General features: G+C 40.5%; 1 protein-coding gene across 1 annotated transcript in view; it reads right to left on the bottom strand.

Annotated features, from left to right (window-relative positions):
- SGPL1 (sphingosine-1-phosphate lyase 1) overlaps nucleotides 1–25,190 on the bottom strand; it is a 48,163-nt gene that overhangs the window by 4,716 nt on the left and 18,257 nt on the right. Inside the window, exons 3-12 of the mRNA XM_024206606.3 lie at nucleotides 21,908–21,975; nucleotides 19,870–20,017; nucleotides 16,002–16,081; nucleotides 14,174–14,302; nucleotides 7,347–7,435; nucleotides 5,874–5,979; nucleotides 5,145–5,243; nucleotides 3,902–4,051; nucleotides 2,485–2,723; nucleotides 1,014–1,160 (exon numbers count right to left, since the gene is read on the bottom strand). Coding sequence (XP_024062374.1) covers nucleotides 1,014–1,160; nucleotides 2,485–2,723; nucleotides 3,902–4,051; nucleotides 5,145–5,243; nucleotides 5,874–5,979; nucleotides 7,347–7,435; nucleotides 14,174–14,302; nucleotides 16,002–16,081; nucleotides 19,870–20,017; nucleotides 21,908–21,975 — 1,255 coding nt within the window. The remainder of the gene's footprint in view (nucleotides 1–1,013; nucleotides 1,161–2,484; nucleotides 2,724–3,901; nucleotides 4,052–5,144; nucleotides 5,244–5,873; nucleotides 5,980–7,346; nucleotides 7,436–14,173; nucleotides 14,303–16,001; nucleotides 16,082–19,869; nucleotides 20,018–21,907; nucleotides 21,976–25,190) is intronic.

Here is a 25,190-nt window from a genome sequence, read left to right as displayed (position 1 = left end):
CCAAGTTCTAGCAGATTGTTGTATGTAATCAACTTTTAACACAAGCACCCTCAAATGCTTTGTAATTAGTGTGCATTTTCACTAGGAAGTGTGTACTTACCTTGTGTTAGCCAACACATGTTAACTAACGTGAGATAGAATACTAGCAAGGACAAGGCAGTTTGTAGTTTTCACACATTAGCAGGTGGAGGTGGAGAGTAGTAGGAAGCCCAGCGTTTACCTTGACCTAACTCATGTTCAAGCTATGAACTGCCTTGTCTTCCTTAAGATTTTAATGTCCATGCTTTGATGAGCAGTGAGGACAAGGCCTAAATGCAAGTTGTTAGCAGATGTGCATAACCAACTCTTGACAAAGCAAGAGGGGCCATTTCATACATAGGACATAAAAAGCAACCATTTTGTTTAGTCAGGCTATGCAGACAGCTCAAACACAGTAGGCTAAATGGGAATATTTACATATTGTAGAAACCCACAAAATTTTGCAACATTCTAGGCTTCCAGAAAACTCTAGGAACTAGCATAATTTAGGTTCCCCTCCAACTTTGCACCTCAGTGAGTTTTTTTCTCTGTGTTGTGCAGTTTGTTTGGTTGTGGTTGTTTTTTTATGAACACATTTTAGAAGTCTACTTTCACAGACGCTTGGCTAAGAACTGTAGACAACTAGAATCTCCTGAAAACCAGAGATCTATCTCGACAGATAGTCAACATGGTGTAGAGACACATAGATGTGACTGGGTTTCAGGAACTCTGAAATTCTAATCCAGACTGCCACTGACTCACTGTGTGGCCTTGGGTAGCCACATCACCTCTCTGACTTGATTCCACCCATCTGTAAAGTGAGGGTGCTACTTATCTACCTCCTGCACAGGGATGTTGGGAGAACTGGCTATAAGAAGTGCTGTAAAGTTGCTCTTCCTGGATCTAAAGGCATTTCTTGACCACAGGTGTATTTGTCCATCTGCTAGGCTACAATTGGCCTAAATTAATAGTTCCCATTTTGGCAGTCAACTCACCTTGACGGGAACTGCAGGACATTTAAGTTCCATCCTCTAGTGCTTAACAAATTTGACAGCCGATAGATGTCAAAAACATCTGATCCGATAGAGATGACAGACACCTCAGGTTTCCCAAAGATTTGGATGTTGTCAATTTTCCGCAACCTTGAAACAGTTAAAAGTCATTTATTTTCTCAATAGTAATAGAAGATAACTATTTTGTGGGCCTTCTCAGGCCCAAGGGAGGGAATTCCATAGCACTGGAGCATAGAGTGAAAGATACAGACAGTATCCATGGCACCAAAATCCCTCAGGAATAGGAAACAGTTCAGGGAGTCAGTATGTAACTAGGACACAGCCTGTTAGCCTAAACTTAACCCATGCCCACAAAAGGTAGATTTAGTGATCTACATTATCAAGTGCTGCTAATAAATCCAATAGAATAGAACCAAGATTATCCAAACCCCACTTATCCAAAACAATCATGTTTCCCAAGAGTCTCAGGTACATAAGGATGACTATCTCCCTGCCACTTCTTGTGGGGGAAATGAACTTGTGTATTTACGATGTTTACTGAAGGGCAGACATTTCCTCCCCACCCCGCCCTCAAGCCTTCTTATCGGGGAGCCAATTCACTATGGAAGTTGCATGTTATGGTGAGTCAGGAACAACTTGGTCACTCACGAGACACCCATGGGACGCGTTACTGGTGCAAGACATTAGTTTCTGGAAAATTTAAACCTTTCATTTAAAAAAAAGTTTAGCTCAAATGGTTAACAGCAACCTGCTGAACAAAGATGCCATGTTATTTTCCTGTTGTAAGTCTACAGACAGCTTTAATGCCTGTGCTTGCTGCTCATCGCGCTGCCAAAAGCATCAGAACAAATCCTATGGTAGCAACAAAACTGTCTAGAATTACACTGCAGCTGCAGCTAACCACTCAGGAAAGCTATGAGACCACAATCAAGAGTGCTCAGACAAATAGAGGCTGTGAAGAGAGTGGGGTAGCAAAGAGCACAAGCCCTTTGGGGCCAAAAAGCACCAAGGTTGTCTTCAGAGAGAACAACTGCTCCTTCTTTCAGCCAGTGGAGTGGAAAGTTTCACATTTCATAACCCATTAGCTACTGGCTGATACAAAAGACAACGCCCCCAAAGCAAGGTTCAGGGACAGCAGTGTGGTAGAAATTCCTACACCTTTTCCCCTCACCTCACCCCAAACTGTAAGTTGCAGGGAAGGGTTGGGTTTGAACCAAGGCATTATTGCTAACTTTGTGGTCAGAGACCTGGTCCCTTCCTCACCCTCATCCTTTGCACGAACTTATGGCTAGTCGGTGTTTGGATAAGCCCACAGCATGTCAAGTAACACTGGACTTTGGGCTCTAGCTTCTTCAGTCTGGAGGGTGGGAGCTAAGGAATTTTGGGAGGAGTTCTATGTTTAAGCTCCAGAATGGGTCAAGAGGGATGACAAAAATAAAGCCAAAAAACATACCCTGATTCAATGAACCGTGCAGTACTAATGATCTTCTTAGTAGCCTCAACATAACCATCTTCTCCCATGTACATCAGGGTTGCCCAGCAAGCTGCAATGATGCCACCAGGTCTGGAGCCAGCAATGGTGGGGGAGGCATAGATGCCCCCTTGCCAGTCAGGTGCAACAAAGAACTGATAGTGCCTGTATTTCTTGTCACTGTACAATACCACTGAAGAGCCTTTCGGGGCATAGCCATACTGCAAGAGAGACACGACGACAGGCAAAGGGTATGTATGAGTACGTACACAGGTAAAAGACTACAGATAAATTGAAGTTCACATTAGATAAGCACTGCTGGCATCCACATTCCCACCCTTTCTCATGTTCTGAAGTATCCAAATATAGAAATAGTTCATTTTAACATCTCCCCTTCCCCGGCCTTTCCTGGATATCAATGCTACTTTATGGTACAGTGGTGGCACCAGAAAAATTTTTGACAAGCTCTGGCAGAGATCCAATCACTCAGGCTGCCCGGGGAAAAATGCCAAAGCATAGCAGGAAGGAATCAACTTATTCTCTGAACCATGATGTTGTATATTCCCCTTATTTAGTACACAGCTATAGTATTATGGGTCATAAAATTGTCCATTCTCGTTCTACCTGTTGAATTTACAAGATATGAGAATATATAAAAATATACTAATTACAAGTACTATATATATATATATATATATATATATATATTCAGAGGACAAAGAAGAGTTCAAATCCAGCTTCAACACAAAGTACACAGAATGATGAAATACTGCATAAAGCAGAATTTCCTCTCTTTATCCTAAATGGACTGCCCTGATCGTTTCATTGATCGTTTCTTTTTGTGTTAAGGAACAGGGCTGAAAAGGGGGCTAAATACTTACTGTACCCATCATGAAGCACATATTTTCTGAACTGCAGCAGTGAATCTGAGATGTTCTTACCTGCTTTAGAATTTGGGTCCATAAGAAAAAGGGGACGTTTAAATACATACTGTTGCAATACAGTACGATTGGACCACACCCAGGCAGAAAAATGTTACTCCAGATGCCTAAAATCAACCCCTAATGCCAGCAAGAATACAGAGCACTAAGATGCTCATTCATGTGCATTGGTTCCCTGGCAGTTCCCACAGCCACACGCAATTTTATTCCTGTTATATTTCTGCCACATCTCCTCTTAGCTCAACTCTAGTGGAATACAATGGAAGCAATACCAAGTGCTATAGGAATGCCAAGGACAGGGTTGACATTAGAACTCTTCCTTGAATGTCCATTATGGCAGGCCTGGCTACTCCACTTTTAAACTGTAACCGTTTCTTATAATTTCTTAGAGAAAGTGGATCTAGTGCAAGCAATACCATTTAATTAGATAGATACCCCCAACGGCTTCTCCTTCTCACCTTGTGGGTATCTGCAGAAATGCTAGTCACACCTTCCACACGGAAGTCAAATGGACGCTGTAGTGGAAACCCTGCCTTCTCCATGAAAGCAATGAGGAAGCCACCCAGACAGGCATCCACATGGAAGGGGATTCTATACTTCAGTGCCAGCTAAACACAAACAAGAGGTCCTAGTTAGTTACTCAAGCAAAACCAAAGAAGTAAATGTATTAGAGTTCTTGGGACAGCTGAGTTAATTTTGTATTTCACATTTGAGACAGCGTTTGGAATCTCCAGAAGGGTCCAAAAAGCATTACTACATCAATTCTCAAGCAGTGGAGCACTTGGTGGGGGGTCCAGAAGATCTGGCTGATCATATGATGTTGTTTCTTCTTGCTTCTAGATTTAAAAATCCACTATGAGACTGCTAAAAATGTATTACTTGTCCTGTTATTGACATAGGAACGTAACGTGACTTGAATGGGAGGAGGTGTCCACGATACACTACTATGGCATGGTCCACATTAAGAAAAAAAGTTAGAGTCCCCCTGATTTGTAACATAAAAAATAAAGTGAAATATAAATCAAAAATGTATCCATTATTCTCTCCTCCCACCACTCCAGTTATGAGCCCACTTAAAGGTATTTCTAAACCCTTTGATTTTCCCCAAGTAGCTTTCTAATCATATTTGTTTAAATGAAACTGTTTCTCCTCCAGCTCATCCTCCTGCTGCTCTCCCCAGACTTGGCCCTGCGTGAAGAAGTCTAGTGCCAAACAATTGTGAAATAGCCTGACAAAAAAGCATCTTCAGCAACAGAAGACGGAAGATACAAGAGACTGGCAGTGTATTCCACTTTTGAAGACAGAAGCATGCATTTAAAATTTGCCATTTTGCAAGAATCCTCATCAGCATGACATATCACTGTATGAAACAGTTCAAGTTGTCATTTCAAATACTTAAATCTTGCACTATTGGGGCAAGTTTTAAACTAATCTGTAATAAATTATACCAAAACCTGAGAATCCTATACTCCCCACCCCCCCAAACTGCTTCCCAACCTCATCACTGTTGATTAGCAGCTGATCTGCTTCAAAACAGTTGCTCTATTTCCCACTAGCTTGTTCCTCCTTCTACCAGATTCATTCAGCAGTGTCACAGTTCTGCATTTACATCCTTTTCTACAAAGGAAACACTTGCCCAGAATATTCAAGTCTTATTTAACCCTCTTCCCTTTCAACCTCATACTTCAAGGGGCACTTTACCTTTGCCACCTCCTCAATTGGATCCATAACTCCATGGGGGAACTGGGGAGCTGAACAGGTCAGCATCGCAGTGTTCTTTGAAATAGCCCTTTTCATTGCCTGAAGATTTAAAGACGGAAGATAATCACATGCCATTTTCCAATTTCCACCCTGCCAAAAAATGAAGCTACTAGATTTAAGATAAACCAAAACACAAGAGCTTATGAACAGTGTATATAGGAAGACCTTTGTGCACAGGCTGTAGATGGGTGTTCATTTCTGCTTTCTGTAAGAACTCTAACTACAGTAGTCTGTATCCTGTCACTTCAATTTCATAGCTGTTGTAATGAAGTAGCACACTCAGCACTTCAATTATAGACATAAGAGACCAATTAAGTCCATTAACCCAGCCCCTGTAAGTTCAAGATTATATCCCAGGTTTTCTAATATTTTGTCTGAAATCCAATTGAAAGTGCTTCTGCAATGCCTGGACACAAGGATATATTAAATTCTAAATTAATGTGCTAGGCCAAAGGGAACAGTTTAAATCTAAATTGTTTACAGCATGGCCCAGTGTAGAATGCAACAATTATTTTTGCTACAGTTTTATTTGCTGTTTCTGATAAGCACTATTCATCACCACCATGTCTACCTATCAACTCATCCCTGATAGGCAGACGACTGCTATTTCAGGAACATTATTGAAAGTTTTCCACAGAAGAGGTGTCTAGTGCTGTCTAAGAGCAATACCTGAACATCCACTTGCATGGTCTTGGTCAACGGTATGTGCACAATCTTCAGTCCAAAATAATGAGCTGCTTTATCGAATGCTGCATGAACACTCATTGGAACCAGTCTGAAAAGAAGGAAAGGCAATATTTCAACCAAGGAATGTTTAGGCTGAATCTGAATACCTATCCAGGTGCAAGCCAAAATTCATACCGCAGGCATTTGTATACTTTATCCCTTGCAGGCAGGATACTCAGCCTATTGGCATGATTTGGAAAAAAAAAAAAAAAACAGGAAATGCGGGCCAAAGATTATTTTGGGCACACAGGCCCTGTGCTTTTCTGAACTAAAATATACAATGTTCCACCATTCACTTCAAACTTTAAAGGGATAGTTAGAGGAAACTGCTTCAAAAGGACTATTTCTCTTTGTATTGACTTATATGAAGTAAATACAAAACTCATCATTCTCCAGCTCTTTAAAATAAAGTTCTCTCATCTCTTCCAAAATGAAGTCCTGTTTATGAAAAGTGTTGAAAATTGTGCAAATGTCACTGAGGTTTGCTCTGCAGGAGCACATCAAAATACAAACACGTGGGGATGCAAGTGCACCAAAGGAAAGTAACATGCAATCTATAGTAAATCCAATAGATGGCAGTGACTGAAGGCTCAAAAAGATTAACCAAAGATGAATTAACTTGGATTCATGATGCTTCACAGTTGTTCAGCAGTCTGCAACAATGTTAGGAAGAGAGCTCCTTCCTTCAGGCTTAGAAATTTGGAATAAGACAAAAGAACACTGTTCTTATCTCTAGTATAATATTTCCTCCACAAGCAATTTACCAAAGAAACGCTTACTGTTGCTTCATGAGCTTTAAAAGAGTACACACTGTATGAAGAAGAAATCACTGGAGCTTGATGATGTAGTGCTCAATACAATAGCCTTTCAAATTCCAGCTCAAAATCATATGCAAGAAGTATTTTGGTAGTCTTAGTCTAGCCCTCCTATTTGAGCAAATCAAAACTCCAACACACTTTAAACTCTGCTCCAGAGAGATCCAAAGCTGAAATGGTCTGGGTTTTGTAGGCAAGCATTTAGGTATTGGCAAAGCTTTTGGGGCTTGGAAGTGGAGATGCTTCTCACCTATGTCTAATTTTAGATTCAAGTGTGCCTATGCCCCGAACATATACACTCAAATTCAAATTAGAAGGGATGAATCATGAGCAATGCTGTTCATGTTAACGTCATCTCAGACTGTTGAAAGCTTGCTGTACTATTTTGCATTATTTCTTTCAGTTTGGGTTTTTGTCCTAGGTTTGGGCCTCAAAGTTAACAGATGAATGGAGGGGGACGTAAGAGATTAAAAGAGAAATGAGAGAAGAGTGCAGCACACCACCTGCCCCAAGCCAGGGCTGTAAGGTGATCATTTTTCAGGAACAATAAAATCAGACAAATCATTGAAAGAAAAAACAAGCCATGGAGGTAGTTACATACATTTCTGGGTGCTTGATTCCTCTCTCGTAGGCTAGATCCCTGTAGGCTTTACAGGCCATCAAAATGCTCTCAGTCCCACCAGAGGTCATCTATTGTGAATAGAAGAAACAAATGAAACAAAGTACATTTGCAGAAATGGGGGTGGGAGGGGAAAGGAGGAGTTGAAAGGTTAACATGCCAATGCTCTGAGTGAGGTTTCAGGCCAGAGCGTCATAAGAAAGGCTCAGTTCTGCAAGTGAACTGGAAGCCAAAGAAAAGATTAAAGTAGCTTTCTAGTGCTTGAGGACCATCACAACACAAAATGTGTATCTAAAACACAAGTTGTCTTCATTCTGAAGACAGGTGGCAGAATAGGTTGCTCATTCACAAGTTGGTAGAGATGGTTTTACCACAAATGAAACTACAAAGGGCAATAAGCGCACCTGAGTGGTGCTTTTTCGATCACAATACAGGAAAGAAAAAAAAAAAAAAAATCTACAGACTTCTGATCTTCATATCACCAACACCAATGCCACAAAGAGCTTTTTAGAGTGCTTCAGTTACTTACAAAGGAGAAAGAGCTAATCATATGGGAAAAGTGTTTAATACAGACCAGTAATTGTTGTGTAACTACAGCTACCTATACAGTTGGTTCTGCCTCCATTAACTTTGGAGCATAGAGGCATAGGTATGAGAGAGCAAAAGCATAGACAAAGCTTTAAAGAGAACATTCCAGGGTGCTCTTGTGGGAAAAACTAACCATTTAATTTTCATATTAGTCATCTTAGACTGTAAGCTGTTATTTGCTGACCACCTGCTGCATATAAAAGTCACTGCTACCCTGGGTCAGGGGTGGCCTAAAGGTTCTAGTTAACTGGGCTAGATGTTCATAATTAATTTGCCTTTGGAGATCTTTATATTTGGATCATCAGCCCTGCTTGCCAATCCAAGCACCACTAACATAAGGTAAATCAGAAAAAAGGTAACGGTCAATGTTTTCATGCCTTAAGATGTATTGCTGGCCTGCTACAAAACCACAAAAAGCAACATCTGCAAAACTAAGTGGAAGTGTGAATGTGTGACAGTGACTAAACACATACAGATATCATGAATAAAGGTCACAAACAAAAAATCCCTCTGTATTTATTCCTGCTGCTCTTTGTGCCAAGCAGCAACAGCTGCTTCAGGCAGTATCCACACCAGGGATCTGAAAACAAACTGTGCTCTTCATAATTTGCAAAAGCAGCAACCGAAAGGCTTGAGGTAACAGAGCTTCAAATTGGGAGGGGGAAACCGCTGTGTTTATTGTTAAGCAAGCAGGTGGTGGCAGGAATATTATAAACATGTTTTATAAGCCACATCAGTCATTCCCAAATTCTTCTCCAAGCCCTTAACCTTTTTTTTTTTTTTTGGGGGGGGGGAGGTGGGGAGGTGGGAGAGTGGGGGACTGCTGACACATTTGGAGACCTCCCTACTTAAATGTAGTATAATACTAACAGAATTGTTCCTCATTATTAGTTGGTGGTATTTAAATGAACATGACTTATTTATTGAAACACCTACATTCTGCTACTTATTTACCACAATCTTCCATTTATATTATTAGATGCTAAGTGGTTTACGCTACCAGGTCCTGGTGCTTCGCTGAGGAACTCCCAATCTTGCTTCAGCCTCTCCTTCACCTTCGGGACAACACCCCCACTGACAAACTGAGCGGATACCTATTTGCTGTGAAGTTTAGCTTGTTGCACCCGATATGCCAGCGGCAGAGTCATTAAGATTTCTGTCAGCATAGCTAGTCAGATATGGGTGTTAAAGGTTTTCTATGATCCTAACCAACATGGCTATACCAGCAGAAGCCCTAGTATAGATGCAGATATACCAGTGAGAATGTCCTTTTGCCAATAAAGCTTATTTTGTTTGGGGAACTGTTATAAACTAGATCAGCAAAAGCACTTTTTTGCTGGTATAAGCTGTGCCTCCACTAGGAGAATATGCCAGTATATAGTTATATTGGCAGACCGTTTCTTGTGTACACAAGACCTGAATCACGTCATAGGATCTCTCTTCCTCTAGTGTCTGCAGTGAGCTAGGCAACTGGCCAATGTAGGGTGATTCAGCACCAGCTCACAGCCTTCTTAGATATTTCTCTCTGCTCCCTTCAAAGGAAAGTCAATAGTAACAGAAGTTGAAAGGATTAAAATCAGACACTGCTTTTGCGTTTTTCTTACCCTAGTACTCTAGTTTCAGAAGCCAGTACAGAAAAGCACATGCAAAAAATCAAGAACAGGAGTGTGTTTTGGGAAATGGAGGATAAGAAAGAACATAATCCCTCCACCCTTTCTAAAATGTGTCATTTGTTTCCTTATGAATTTCCTCAGAACTTCAAAGTACCTCTTTATACATCTGAAGTTTGCGTTTAAAAGTGAAAATGTGATGTTTAACCAGAGTTAGATTCTATCCTTGTCTCATTCTCAAGGGAAGAAAAGCTTATGGGTTCTTACAAGTTACTATGAACCACCACCCTAAACATATCCCTCTTCCGTTTACCTCTGCATTAAAAAGAAGAAACCCATCCGACCCCTATCTTAATGCCTTTCGCAGAATTGTGGATTCCAGAGTTTAATTGTTGACTAGGAAATAAAACCTTTAGAGATGGGAGACAAAGCTGGCAAAAAATCCTTGATTTTCCAGGTTGTACTAGCCCAATGAATGATATCAACAAATGGTAGTTTGTTGCTGGGGAAGCATGTACACCAAAATCCAGTGCACAGCTATTCCATGGTGGCAGCATCACACAAGGCCACTACAAGCCAACCTCCTGTCAATCCCACTACTTAAGCCTCACAAGGTGATCCAGTCTCATTACTGGTAGATAAAACCCAAAGACCTGCAAAAGGGCAAGTCTAGGTCCACAAGAATGGTGCTCACATTTCATGTTTAAAAGCCTATTTCCAACGTGAAGCTAGCTACCTGACAAAAGTTCAAAGCACTGGAAAATGGGAGAATGGCAGAAGGAACAAACATGCCAAGTTTTAGAGACGATACAGGGGTGACTCATTTTCTTTCCTCTTTCTGCCTCATGTACATACTTTAGGCAAATAACTTAAGAAAGACACAGGCAAAGCTTTAAAGAGAAAAACACCAAGACTTTATGGTAGCAAAAGCATGTGCACACAGAAGTCAGCAAGAGCTCCGAGTTGACTGCTTGTCTCCAGCTGAGGACAGGGTGGGCATGAGGAGAAACAGGAATGGAGAGGGTTTTGTTTTGTTTTTTTTAAAGTGCTCCATTCTCCTCAATGACACTGCACTCAAACCAGGTGTTAGTCTTTAAAATGTCATGGATTTTGCTGACTAACGGGGGGGAGGGAACGGGAGGGGGGAAGGAAATTCATTAACTGAAGTTACATGGAAAAACCCCTCTTCACTGGAATTACAGGGGAAATCCATAAACATTCTCAGAAGGACTTCTACAAAAAGAGAAAGCTTGCCGTTGAGAATCCAATTCCTCATCATAGGAGAAAGAAATCCCCAGACTATGCAGTGAACATTACATGATTCAGAACTGATTGTAAGCCTCCATTTGGAGTCTCTTGTTACTGCCCCCTAAAATTAAGGGCCGCAAAAAAGAGAACTGATTAAGAAAAAACTGGAAACACATTTTCCTGTTGGAAAAGACTAGCTTGAAATATTTCCAGAAAGATGAGCATCATCTTAAAAAGTAATTCATTGGGGAAAAGATGAGTTGAAAACTCCTACAAGGGAATAGCAATAGTAGTATTTAAACATAAGGGGAACAGTTTTAGGAACATGTCCAGAATGAAGACAACTCCCATAAATAATGAAAGTTGTGCATCTAATTTAACATTCACTACACTGATAATTTACTCTATTTTGTTTTTACCCTCGTCCAAGGCATAAGTATCATTCAAAATGCTGCAAGAAGTCATACATGATTAGAACTGGATTTCTCTCAGGATTTCTTATTTCTTAGAGTAACAAGGAAATAAATTTGACCTCAGTGGAAAGCAGTTACAGAAACAAAAACCTGTTCCTATATATTCCCCAGCACTCTGCACACTGAATTTTTACTATGTTTATCCAACATGTTCCACCTGCCTTAATAGACCACTGAGGGGGCATTACTGAAATTGTACTAGCAGTCCCAATTCCCTACTTCAGATTAGTAACAACAGTGGTCACCTCATCCAGAATGAAAGAAACCAGACAGTAATGTCTCCAGACATGGCCAGACTATATGTCTCAAAAACAGCAGTTATGGCCAACAATTTCAGGAGCAAATGTATATTTTAAACTACAAGACTGTAGGTGGAATAAAAGTAAATCAGAAACTTTATACATTAAAAAGGGACAACAACTTTCAGACTACTCAAATTTGTTTAAAAAAAAATTACAGAAGTAGATTCAAGCACTACAGCTGTCCATGGTCTGCCTCATTTTGTTTCCTCACACACCGCCTCAAATGTTTCTCTTTTAAAGTCTGAAAGAGCCACACAGAGGGAAAGCTGACTGCCCCATACAAGGTCAGCAGTGTCACATACATGAAAAAACAAAGTGAAGGCACATTTCCCCTGGAAATGCTTTTCCCCTGGCCCTTCAGAGACAGTGATCTGAGGTGTTAATCTGAACAACTGAAGGTGGGGGGGAAACATGCAAGTCTGAAAAGTCTTCGAAGAAATATTCCTTTAACTGTTTGGCACAACTCTCTGGAATGACTATTTGAGCCATCAGAAATCTTGACGAAATATTTAGGTACAAAACCTTACCTAGAAGTTACTGTTTTGAAATCATGGCCCACTTCTAACCCTTTGAGAGACAGTCTGTCACACTATGTGCTCAAAACAACATCTGGCCTCCACATCACCTTTCCGGGGCCTTCCTTTAGCTCTGACACTTCCCCAGGATCGTGAGGCACCAAGAGGTCCCTTAGTCACAAACTGCTAGTTCCATTTTTGAAATCTGCTGTTTCAAAGCACCTGTCTTGTACATTGGGGGAACTCAATACCTGCAAGACTAGTTTCAGGAAGTTAATTACAGGGTTAGGTCAATTTTATTAGTTTCTGGCTAACCACTTCAACTCTCCCACTGGCCTTGCATATTGGGTAACTGTTCAACAAGGTAGTATGTAATTTCCACACCAAAATTTAGCACTTCCCTGACTGCTTTGCTTAGGCTTCTGCTTGAACCTCAGCAGGACTTATGCCTTATACCCCAATTTGCAGAGCTTCAGGGCATGCTGCAAGGCCCATTTAATTACTCAGGCTTTAGTGAAGGGGGAAGGACATGTGCTGGTATTTTTATTAGGGCTTTTTGGGGGGGCTTAATGTCATTTTTATAATTTATTTTCTAGTTATGAAGAGAGAAGCAGCTGGTGAAATTTTTATTTACCTTATATGTGACTTGTATTTTCATTTAGATAATAGCACTTAGACAGAAAGCTAGACACTTTTTAAAGCTATCATGAACAATTAAAAAAAAACAAAAAACCCATTTTAACCATTTTAGGTGTTGAGAGTTTGTGAGTGAAGTTCTCCAAACGCAAGAGAAGTGTTGCAAAATTCTGCTAAGTACATGACAACTATTAAATTAGAGACCAATTAAAACCACAATTGTAGAGAGAGATTGGTGTGATCCAAGCTACTCTCCTCAGATAATTTAGTCAGTGTTCTATGCAACTGCAAGTCAGTATTGATAAGAGGTGGGGATAAGTGTCTTTCAGACACACAGATTTTTTTTTTTTTTAAACACACCTTCAACTGGCCATTTAGTACACCAGCACAGTCACCAGCAGCAATTATGTGGCAGGTCCTGACAACTTTATCCATGATTTGCCACCAGTACCTTGCCCACGATAGAATTAGCTCTCTACAACTTACAAACACAGCCTACTTCTTACTTGTATTGCAGTAGTGCCAAGAGACGTCAATTACTGACTAGATGCCACTGTGCTCAGCACTGCATACACACACACACACACACACACACAACTACAAAAATAAATAAATAAACAAACAGTCCCTGCCCCGAGAAGCTTACAATCTAACTTTGAGACAAGAGGAGCATAAGAAAATACGTGCTGTATTTTTATGGGAAGGATCCATTTCTTAATGAAACAAAAAGTGTGACTGTTTAGAAAGTATGAAATGAGGGACATGGACTAAAACTCGTTTTGCAAGTAACTAATTCAATCAATACTTTTGAATTGTTAATTTCAGTGCCTGTGAGCTTTAAAACCATGCAAGCTAACTTGTGCAGACAGCTTACAAGTTGGACAAGGATAATATGTACCATACCCTGTTGATCAAAGCCATTTAATACCCTCAACTGCTTCTTAGTGGTCTCCAAGCCAACCAGCCGGAATTGTTTGCAATCCTAGTTGTGGCCTGATGATAGATTTCTAGATTAGAGCAAAATTAAAGAAAACCTACCCGCCCTCAAACACACCACCCCAAGCCAGTTACATTTTAGAGTTGGTTGTGTCCCTTCCCCCATCTAAGGCCTGGTCTACGCTTACAATGTTTTGCCAGTATAGCAATGTCAGAAGACATATGCCCATTAAGACATAGCTATGTCAGAGTAATTTCTCTCTTTCAGGGAACTGGTATAAAACTATACTGATGAAAGAATTTGCTGGTATAGCTACACTGGTAAAGCCTCCTAATGGAGACTCAGTTTATACTAGCAGAATTCTTTTTAGTGTAGAAAAAGCCTAACACGATTTACAGGAATAATCTTAGCACAACTAGTAGAAAAGGAAGTGTGCAGAGTCAAATTAGGAAAGTTCATATGTTTAAGGGGGGCTCTGATTTAGCTTCTAGATTACTTACTACTCCACAGGAATTAGGTCCCCCATTGAAGAGTGTGCAGGCCATCCTCACCACCTCCGCTTCCATCTTCCTCAGGCCTGGGAATACATCTGGATGAAGGGGATTACTCCATGCAAACTCCTCATAAACCTTCAGAAAGAAACGAGCATGTCTGTCTTGCACTGATATGTTGCAGAACTTGTTATTGTTTAACAAGTTCCGCAATGGGAATCAAAGGTGGCAATACAGACAGCATTACAAGTGAGCTAATTCAATGAGCTATTTTCAGCTACAGTAGCAAGGAGCAGCAGCAGCAGCAAGTCTTAGGCAGCCCAAAGCAGTGTTTTGCAGACTTTAGCTGTAGTAGGAGTTTCTACAAGTAACTGAAGCTACAAATGTGACGGAGACACTCACACGGTCTACCCACTGTGGCTTACTCCAGAATTACCCTAGGGCACATTTGGCCTGTGGTACGATTATGCAACAACAACAACGACATGAGGAATGGCCTATTTCAGTAACAAATGTTGCTTAAATAAGTTATAAGGTGCAAATACACCTGTTCTCAGCTTACCTCTATTAAAAGAAAACAAATGGCTGCTTTACAAGATGAACTTTTACAAGTACCAGTTTTTAGTCTTTTAAAAAAAATAAGTGACTAAAACTCTCGTTAGTACAAGAAGCAGTTGATACATTTGTTTGAATAATTAACTTTAGAACGAGATCTACAACAGTAACAGACAAGTTTGTGGCCACAGGAGAATTCTGGAGTAACTACAGGCAGATGGTTCAGCTGGGAAAACAAACTCTTAGAAGCAGTAAGACTGTCCACCTGATATGCATCAAAAGTGTTTTCAAAAGCTACCATTTCATACCAAAGTATTTTGCAACCATGGCTTTACATGACAAGCAAAAGCTAGTGCGGACCTGATTCTGTTCTCCACTCGCCAGAACAAATTCTACCGAAGTCAGTGACAGCGTAATCAGCCAAAATACAGAACAAGTGCCCACCTATCTAGAACCAAAGAATTTAGCAAGATTTCCTGAAGAAAAGCTGTAATGGGGTTTATACACTCAAGCACCTGAAAGCAAGGAAAATTAACAGGCAATAGGAATCAAACACTGAATTAAGTACCCAAATGAAGCTCATTTCAATTACTAAAAAGGCTACCCCCAGAAGAGGGCTGACTAAGGGAAGGACGTTCTTTTTTCCTGGGAGAAGAATTTCTGATCTAGGCATCTAAACAGGTCTTTGGGCTGTTTAGAACTCTTTCAACCTTCCCAAGGAGAGAAGTTTCTGGCTACGACACAACAGGGACTTGGATGAAGCAAGCCAGCCTTCTGATTTTACTACCGTCAGAATATTGGCTGCACTATACAGTTTGTTACAAGTGTTCATTTGCCTTGGCTGCGGGGCCCAGCTCAACAGGCTGTCCCAGTCAGAACTTCCACAGAAGCCTAGTCCTGGAATAGGTAGCTGCAGGCCAGATTCAAGGTGTAGTCAGCCAATGTCAGTTTACTCATTCCCTTGTAATTTGTCACTTGCTTTATCATTCCAAATGTTTTACCCAATCTGTTCTTGAATATCTACAGTGACAGTGCTTTGACAGCCACAGCCTTTGGTCATCTATTACATGGCGCAAATGTTTTGCTAATACTCTCGTTCCTTCAGCCATATCTATCTCAGTCTTTTCCTTTGACTTCAGACCAACGTTCTTTGTTCTACCATCTTCCAAGACAAGATAAATAGGAATTATAAATAGGGAATGAAGGTGTTTATGGATCCTTCATCCCACAAACGTATTTGTGTGAATCACACATAAATTATACTTCTTGAACACTTATTTACCTTCACTAGCAGGTGAGTGAGTTTCTCTTCCCCGCTGTATACTGTCCCAGAGACTTTCCCATCCTCCCAATGTACTTTACCTGAAAAATAAAAAGCATAAACAGCATACGTTTGCATAAGCAGCCATCCTGATATGAAAGCTACCCAAAAGTGCAAAAAATAGCATCTATCCTAGTAGCAATGCATACCACACGTGTGATCCTCTCAGTTACTGATTAGCACTAACAATTCCCTCCATACTACCATTAAAATAACTCAGAATTACATGAGGAAACTCAACTTTTTAAAATCAAGGCAAAGAAAGTAACTTAACTGGAGTGCCTGAGTGACTAGCAACTTCTAAGAATTGGCACGCCCTATGTAGGTTTGTCCAAATTTTGCAAATGTTTAGGTCAAGTTCCTCCGTTGATTATCTATTACTGGCTCATAATGTAAAAGGGCTTTGAAAAAATAAAAAGGCTGTGGTTAGTATGTTACTTCCAGTCTATACTTGGGTGGAAGCATTCAGAATGTAAAATGCTAAACCCTTCCTCTAGTATATTTCCTGCTTCCCTGGTATCAGGATGATTAGAACAAACAAAATGTCATAGTAATAAATTAGAAGCCATAAGTATTCAGTCACATTTTACCGAATGCAATGGCTATAAAAGATGCAATAGTTGAGCAATATGCAACTACAACAGAGTATATGTAGTAAATGTAAACAACTTTGCAATAATTCCCATTCAAATTCCAAAAACCTGTCCACGCTGCTGGATTCTATTCACTGAAGGTGGTAGCTATACCAACAGAACATTTAACAATGTTACAAGATACTTGAAAAACAGTTCAAACCAATCTGTACTGCTAAAATATGCAATGCAACCTCCAGCAACTGTTTTCACCTAAAAGTGCATGCAAATTACTGCAACTTCAGAACACAGCAGGTATGTCTGGCAGAGCTAGGGCTGCGCCCTTACCAATAAGCACCTCCACATGTTGTCCAGCATCCAAGTGTTTTAACTGGGTAACCTTCTATCACTAAAGCAAAGCTGTAATGCAAATGCACCATTTCAGGGAATGTTTTCAATAGGATTTGGTTCCCCGCTTTACCCAATACCATCTTTCTCCTTTTAAACCCCCCCCCACCCCCCAAAAAAGTTCCTCTTCCACTTGGAAGGGGAAACTTTCATAACTCAGGGGGTGTCAACTTCACTTGCATACATAGAACTCAGGACCAATGCTCTCCCTCCCAAATAGCTTTTGGAGGGAGGAGAAGTGAACAATAAAGGTAAAAACAGATTGGGGGGGGGGGGGAGGTGGCACTGTAGTAGTAGGATTTTGTGTTTGTATTAATATAATTTAGAATGAAGGATAAAGAATAATAATGTAGCATGTATTAAATGTATTATGTATGATTTGATCATATCCTGCCAGCCACCCTTTTTGAATAACAGAAAGGAATGGCCTAATGGGCCATTGGTAGAGATACATCAGCCAGAATCTGTGTCTGGACTGATTTCAAGGCAGTGACAGACCTTTGAGGGTCACCAATTTGTTGTAGGTTTAGCATTTTAAAATAAGTAAAAGAATGCAGTGATTGTTTTTCTTTTGCATTGCAATTTGATGTTCCTGTTCAAAATGTTCTGTGTAAATTAATTCTGTTGTGTGTGTGAGAATGAGGAATGTATGTGTTAAGAGATAAGTTTGAAGGCCATCGCTGAACCAGATGTACGAGGGAGGAACCAGAGACAGATGCAAGTGCGCCAGGAGGCTGCAACACCCCTTATTGAAATGTCAGAGGGGGGCAGATTGACAACGCTAAAGATGAGCCAGGCACCTATCAATGGGGAAGAGATAGCTGTGATAAAGAATGAGAAGGACAATTTAAGAAAACAAGCTCTCGTCAAACAACAATTGATTACAGCATGACAGAGCAAAACTCATTGGTCCCAATGAAAGAAAAATCACTATATAAAACAGGGTGCCTTGCCATGACACTTTGGGTTCATCCTGCCATGACTTCCCCAGAGCATCGTGTCACAACCAATGGAACCTGGCTCCTCCCTACCTCGTGATCAACCTAGCTGGCCACTAGGTTGATCCGGACTGGTAACTATAACATCGACTGGCAGGGCAGTGTGCATGGTGTATGTGTGACTGAAAAGCATATGCTAATTGTTGTATCTTCAATAAATGTGGCATGTTGCTTTCTCCCCTACAAAAGATCAAAGGTGCAGTTATGCTTATACAAAGCACATGAGAGGGAGTCTGAGGAAAAAAGCATTTTGAAAATAGAAAATTGAGGACATAGAAAACAGACACAGAAAAAGAGGGCACAGCAAGCTCTAGAAGAAGTTTGGAGAATAGGAAAATAGTAAGATTGATTTTACTGAAAATTTTCCTACATGCAATATTGTTTATTTCAGATTTAGCAGTGCCAAACTGTTTCGAGAAGAAAGTCCCGAAGCCAGGAATGGTACAATATTAGCCAGTCCTCCTAACCAGACTCTTTTGGAAGCTGTAAACCCCCCCTAAGTTTTCTGATTAGAAGGTGGCAGCTACGTTAACTGGAGCAGAGATTTCAGATGACAGAAGCAACTCAGCAGTGAGGTTTCACATGCTGTCTATGTGGAACCAAGCCAATGAAACACTATGGCATATAACAAACTACAAGTCACAGTGACAGAGATAAGCGAGAAATTTCATGTAAGCAATGTTTTGTACTTTGCTTTTTGCTTTACAAAACAAACAAACCATGCTTCTGGCAAAAGCCTCGCATTGGGTTAATTGCTCTGAAGCATATTCAGACCTGACTCCAAAATATTTTCCAAGTTACAAGTGTCAGTCAAGAAGAAAGTGTCTTGCTTTTCTGGGCCAAAGACTTAGTGTTAGGACACTGCACAGTTTAAAGAGAGACCTCACTCTTTCAATAAGGGCAGTTAAAGTGTTCCCCCCCCATTGCATGCTCACTGATTTGTTGCGGTGGGGTTGCTCATTAGAGCTGGACTGCTGCCGCTGATTTATTTCCCTTAGGATTGGAGGTGGAGGAGAAAGGAAGAAAGTGCATTGATGCATCTGTTTTGGAAAAAAGATCCCCAGCAGAGTAGTGGTCAAATTGGCCCATCCCCACCTCAGACAACCAGGAGACTATCCTTTCCTCCTTACTGTGACAGACTGGTCAGTGAAACAGAATAAAGACTTTCCAGTTACCTTTGTAACCATTATCCTCAAACCCAGATTGTCTGAATTATATATCACTGTCATGATGGAACAGAATTACTTTTCCATTACCTTCAGCATTAGAACACTGGGCACCTGAGTTTTTTTTATAGGATGCCTGAGTATTAGTTAATTGTAGTTAACTAGAAACATGAGGATTGGTATTAGTCATTTACAGGACAGCACCAATTAACATTTGATGAACACCAAGAAAAATATTTAAGCTGAAACTATTTGTAGCAGTCACCAGAGTCCATTTTACCTTTATAGGTGTGTAAACATATAGCATAATTCTAATATTAGGCCTATGAAGTAGACCTGCATACATAGGCGCCAACTCTGTGGGTGCTTAGGGACTGGAGCACCCCCAGAAAAAACAGTGGGTGCTCAGTCTCCGCGATCAGCTCCTCCCCCACCCTCCCAGCGCCTCCCACGGATCAGCTGTTCAATGGCATGCAGGAGGCACTGGGGGGGTGGGGGGAGGGAGATGAGGAGGAGCAAGGGTGGGATATGCTCAGGGGAGGGATTGGGAAGAGGCAGGGTGGGGGTGGGTGCTTGTGGGAAGGGGTGGAATAAGGGCATGGCCTGGGGGGTCGAGCACCCCCCAGCAATTGAGAAAGACAGCGCCTCTGCCTGCATATACTCCAGTATATGCTCACTATCATACCCATAGAGCTGTACTCCTTCATCTTCTCTAGTAGTACAGGTTGGCTCATGCCTTGCGCTGGCAATGCTTTGATATAACCCTTTCCATCATTCAGGAAGTGCAAACCAGAGGCTACATCATCCAAGGCCTTGTTAAACTGCTTCTGTATCTAAAAAGAAAATTAGATACCTTCAACAATAGGGTGCACACATTTTATGGTACACAGAACATTCAGTGCTAATGACTGGAACAGTGAGCTCAACACTGTGAACTGTGTTAACTTCTTAAACGGATACTGTCAAATAGTGTGCATGTTAATTTCATCCTTTAATGCCTATTTAGAATCTTGAAAATGATTTTGTTTGTCAAATGTAGCAAAGCAAGGTGTTGGGCTCCCCTCCACCCCAGCGTTTTTATGGTGTTCAAGACCATGACAATATAAATAGCTGATTTTATACCAGTTACAGTTTCAAGATGGATTACTTTATGGACCATCTCGCTTCAGAAATCAGATATACGTTTAGAAACTCTGAAAAAATATCTATGTTGCACAATAATGTAACACAATGAAAGAACACACAGATAAGATTAGGACACTTTCACTTCTCCCCCACTCTACAGTTTGAAGGCCCAGATCTGCCCTCACAGCAGCACAGATCTCTCTCCCAGAAGCATTATCTAATATAGCTGTTGAGATACCATCAGTAACAGAGACTTTTGAACACTGGAATACCTGGACATCAAGGCCTCTTGTAAGCAACATGATAGGCTTATGTGTCAGACTCTACTGATCAGTGGACGCACTAGGCAAATGAGACACTAAACCGTTTCTTTGCAATGGGCCAACATCTCAGTAGCACTATCCTGAAAATGTGGGTCATGTAAAAGTAAGGAACAGTTGTAGGGAGCCCAGGACTACTTTGTGTCTCCTTTGCCAGTAAGCAAGGAATAGACATAAATGGCATATAATATTGAGTTATAAATTCATCTGCCACAGCTCACTGGTTATGACAACCATGTCAAACGATGGAATGTATTGGTCAGGACATCAGCATGGGGGGAGATACTTGTAGCTTATAAGAACTGGTTAAGAGCTTTTAAAAACTAGTTCCACGCATCAGTAATAATGCCAAGGGAAGATCTGGGAGAGAAAGCATTCTTTATCATGCTAAGCCAGTGGTTTTCAACCTGTGGTCCCCAGCCCCCTGAGGGTTCGCAGACTATGTTTAAGATTTCCCAAAGGGGTCTGCACCTCCATTCAAAAAATGTTTAGGGGTCTGCAAATGAAAAAGGTTGAAAACCACTGTGCTAAACCATTCGTCTGTTGCATCAAAAGACAAACTTAAGACAAACCTGGCCCCTGAATCCTTCATTTTATTTAGTCTATCTATTGTGACTGATGTCCTCAGGGCAGGGACTGTACCTTGTATGCCACCAAACACAGTATTGTCATTACCAAATACATTTTAAAAGAAGTTATACCCTTCTTGATGGTAAGAATTCATGACAATTGCTGAATCTTGTAGTAAATAGGTTTGTTTCAGTAAAAAAAAAAAAAATTTTATTTCTTGTTTTAATGATTACATAGCTTCTGCTCTCTTAAGAGTAGAGTCCAAGCTATTCCTAACACAGATAGGAGTTCTAAACCAATCAAAGACAAGGAGAATAACCTCTTCCATAACACAAGATTCAGTTACTACATTCAGTTAACTACATGTGGAGGACACAAACAGAATGGTAAGTTAGGCAGAGAAATAACCCAGAGTAAACTCTGTGGCCTTCATCCACCACTTAAGGCTATTTTCAGAAAGTCTGATAATATACAGAAAAGAGTTGGGGAAACTCAGCTGCTTGGTATTACTGGCAATGAAAATGTCATCTCCCTTTTCTTAGGCCAATACTGCTACAAAAAGATTACTTGGACTGTAAGCTCTTTGGGGCAGGGACTTCATGTTTGAACAGCGCCTAGCACAAAGGTCTCCTGGGTGTTATTGCAATACAAATTAGGACAGACAGACAGAGTTGGCTGAATGTTAAGGAAAGCTGTTCAGATACTTACTATGGCGCCAACAAAAGGCAGTTTTCTTAGAGTTTTAAAGAACCATTTTTTACTTCGTGATGTTAAACCTGAGATAAACAAGAAACAAAAATCAAATCAAAATTGAGCAACCTGCTCTGAACTAATAAACCAAAAAAACCCTAGAGTTTTTAGTATGCAAAGGTGATTTAAGAGCCTTGTTTAGTCATTAGTAGGCATTTGTCTAACTCACCATATACATATATTCTTGCATTATTTGGCATTCTGGACAGGAAAGCTGTAAGAGGAATACCAGAGGTGAAATTCTGGCTCTATTAAAATCAATGGGAGTTTCTCTCTTGACTCCAGTGGAGTCATAATTTCACCTCAGGTGTCCAGCATGTCTTGGGTGAGACAGGAGGAGAACAAACATGAATAGCACCAGCCTGCATCACCTGTCTGTAGAGTTCTAAATACTGGGGGGAAAGGAGAGAGAGAGAGAGACAGACAGACAGACAGACACACAGACACACACCTCACTTCTATGAGGACCACTATTCAGAAGAGAAAGAAGTAGACGCTTATTGAAAGCATTTTTCCATTTCAATGCAGAATATTACTGGCCAGTGATTGCACTCTGACAACACAATCTCTGCTTTTTGTTGCAAATGGTCACAGCAAGTGGCCAGGTACCAGGAGAATACTGGACATGTGTTCTGGTTAAACTACTACTATCTCCTTTTTGGTGTGGACAAAGTCACATGATTTGTGCCACACACATCCAATTTTCCATCCGGGTTATGTAGAAATCTCATTGAAATCCAGATTCTGCTTCTGACCTTTGCTGGAGAAGCAATGATAGGGTTAGCTATGCTCCATACCATCTTTGGAAGACAGTCTCTTGACAGCTATCGGGATTTAATCCAGCAGAGGGATGCCACAGATCCTTTAGCCACAGAGAAGTGACTTAAGGTTAGATCAGAGGAATTAAAGACACCATACTTTACACACACTTAGGTAAACATTGGCAGCTACAGATAACACTTTCATGAAGAAACATCTGAAACTATCTTAAAATCTCACTCGAGACTTCATAATCTTTATCTTTGATACTAGTATGACTCTACTTTGCTTCTTTTCTTCATACTATCTATCTTGCAATCTTGAGACACCAACAGGAGAATACAAACTCAGCTAACTTTAGCACTAATGTTCTGCAGTAAATACTTAATAGCTTAGACTTTGGAAAGAATTTGTATTACATGCATTGTTGATAATCTGCTTTTTGTTTGTTTGTTTTTTCCTAGGAGTGCAAGTTTCTTCAGTTTTTACTGTATACTTACATAAAATTCAGGATGTTTAATCTAAGATTTCCCAACACTATGCTAGTATTTAAAAAACAAATTATATTAAGAAAACTCAGGTACTAGTACTGTTCTAACTTGAAACTCAGAGCCAAGAAATCGTCTGTTTATTCTTGCTAAAAAGAGTGTTTTTAGCTATTCAAATGTACTTTTCCCTCCCCTGGGAAAATGTGGGAAAAGCATAAAATTAAACATCAAATTAATATGCTGTTACTCCTAATAACAGCCACTAGAAACTACTACATACTCCTATGGGACTCACAAGGCACTACAGCCTCCTCTCTCAGATAGGTCCAGTGATCTTTATCACCACCTTGCCACAATAAAGAAGAATGCACGGCAATAGACCAAGAGATCCAATTTAATTTTTACAGTTCAAACAAGGAAAAAGGCTCAGAACAGATGAAAACATGTGGGTATGTACCTTAAATAACTGACTCTCAGACAGTAAACGTGTATGATTAATGGAAAGGAAAGAGAGCCCCCTTCTTCAGTCCAAGATGTGTTCCGGACAATCCTCCAAGCCTGATATTTCGCTATATTATCATGATTTCCCATCACGAACCTCACCAGAGTCACCTTTGAGTTCTGTGCTATTTCTGACTTTTGATCCACAGGAGTGACCAGAAAATGAGTGTTTAACCAAAAGTCCAATGGGAGGGGAGGAGCAGGGCAACTTTTCTGCATCACACAGGCACACTCTGTCTAGACTGTCTTCCACCACTCCCTAATATGGAATGGTTTAGCTAGTGAAACTTCGCCACGTCTTGACCTTAATGTGATAACCAGAGATTTTACTGGTACATTCTGGGTTATGTCAGAAGCCTGTTTATAATGTTGTGATGCATGGCCAGAAGGGGTTAAACATCCTACAGGATGAAGGACTTAAATTCAACCCTTTAAGACATATGGGGAGATAATGTTTGTGTTCTAGTGTATTTACATAAATATGGGTAGTGGTCAACAATGTAAGCAACAGACCCTGTCTATGCTGTATTCTGATAATTCAGAGATCAAAAGAACATCCTAGCATTTAAATGAATTGTAAACATGGGAGATCACTGTATTTCATCTCTTTGAAATGTATAGCAAATCATCTGTGAATGGTGGAGAAACAGGCCATTGCCTTATGTTAATCTGTGTGAATAATTAACAATGATTCTTAGGAAATGGGGTCCTATTGTTCCCCGAGGGACTCCAACTCTGTCAAAGAAGGCCTGAAATTGTATAAAAAAATCCTTGGGTCCCAATCCTTTTTATCTCAGATCTGCTTAAGCTTCATCAGGGGAAGTTTGAGTTGCAAGATTGAGGTCCCAGTTCAACTGGAAACACCCTGAATATAATATTGGACATTGGACTACAGACAGTCCTCGACTTTATGACAAACGGCACTTATGACGTTTCTGAATTGACACCCTGATTCAACTTACAACAACTGGTTTCGACTTTACGACGCTTGGTCCGCGATGAAGTGCATTGTGGTTCCGAGTTACGACATTCTGATGTACGACACAATTTTCAGGAACCAATTGTGTCGTAAGTCCGAGGACTGCCCGTATAACCTATGGACTAAATTCTAAAAGAACTCTTTGCAACTACAAAGCTCACCATCTCTGCTATGTATCTGAACCTCATGTGTGTATGAATAAATTTTAGTTTAGTTAATAATAATTAGCTGTAAGCGTGTATTTGAGTAAGATGTAGAATATTAATTAACCTGGGAGGTAATGTATCTGATCCTTTGGAATTGGTAGAACCATTTCTTTTATATAATGAAATAAGATTTTCAGAAATCATCATATTTTACTTGGGTACCTGGATGGAGGCCTGAGACTGGGTCGCTTTAAGGGAACTGCATTGTTGGTTTCTGGGCAACCAGTGAGGTAATAAAGAAGCTATTTTGTGCTGGCTTGGTAAATCTAAGTATTGAAATATCCACCAGTTTTGGGGATTGTCTGCCC

This window comes from Terrapene carolina, unplaced genomic scaffold (assembly GCF_002925995.2).
Source record: "Terrapene carolina triunguis isolate 2854851 unplaced genomic scaffold, T_m_triunguis-2.0 Scaffold95, whole genome shotgun sequence".
NCBI lineage: Eukaryota > Metazoa > Chordata > Testudines > Emydidae > Terrapene > Terrapene triunguis.
Note: the sequence above shows the minus strand (reverse complement) of the source record. Positions and strands in the feature narration are given on the sequence as shown.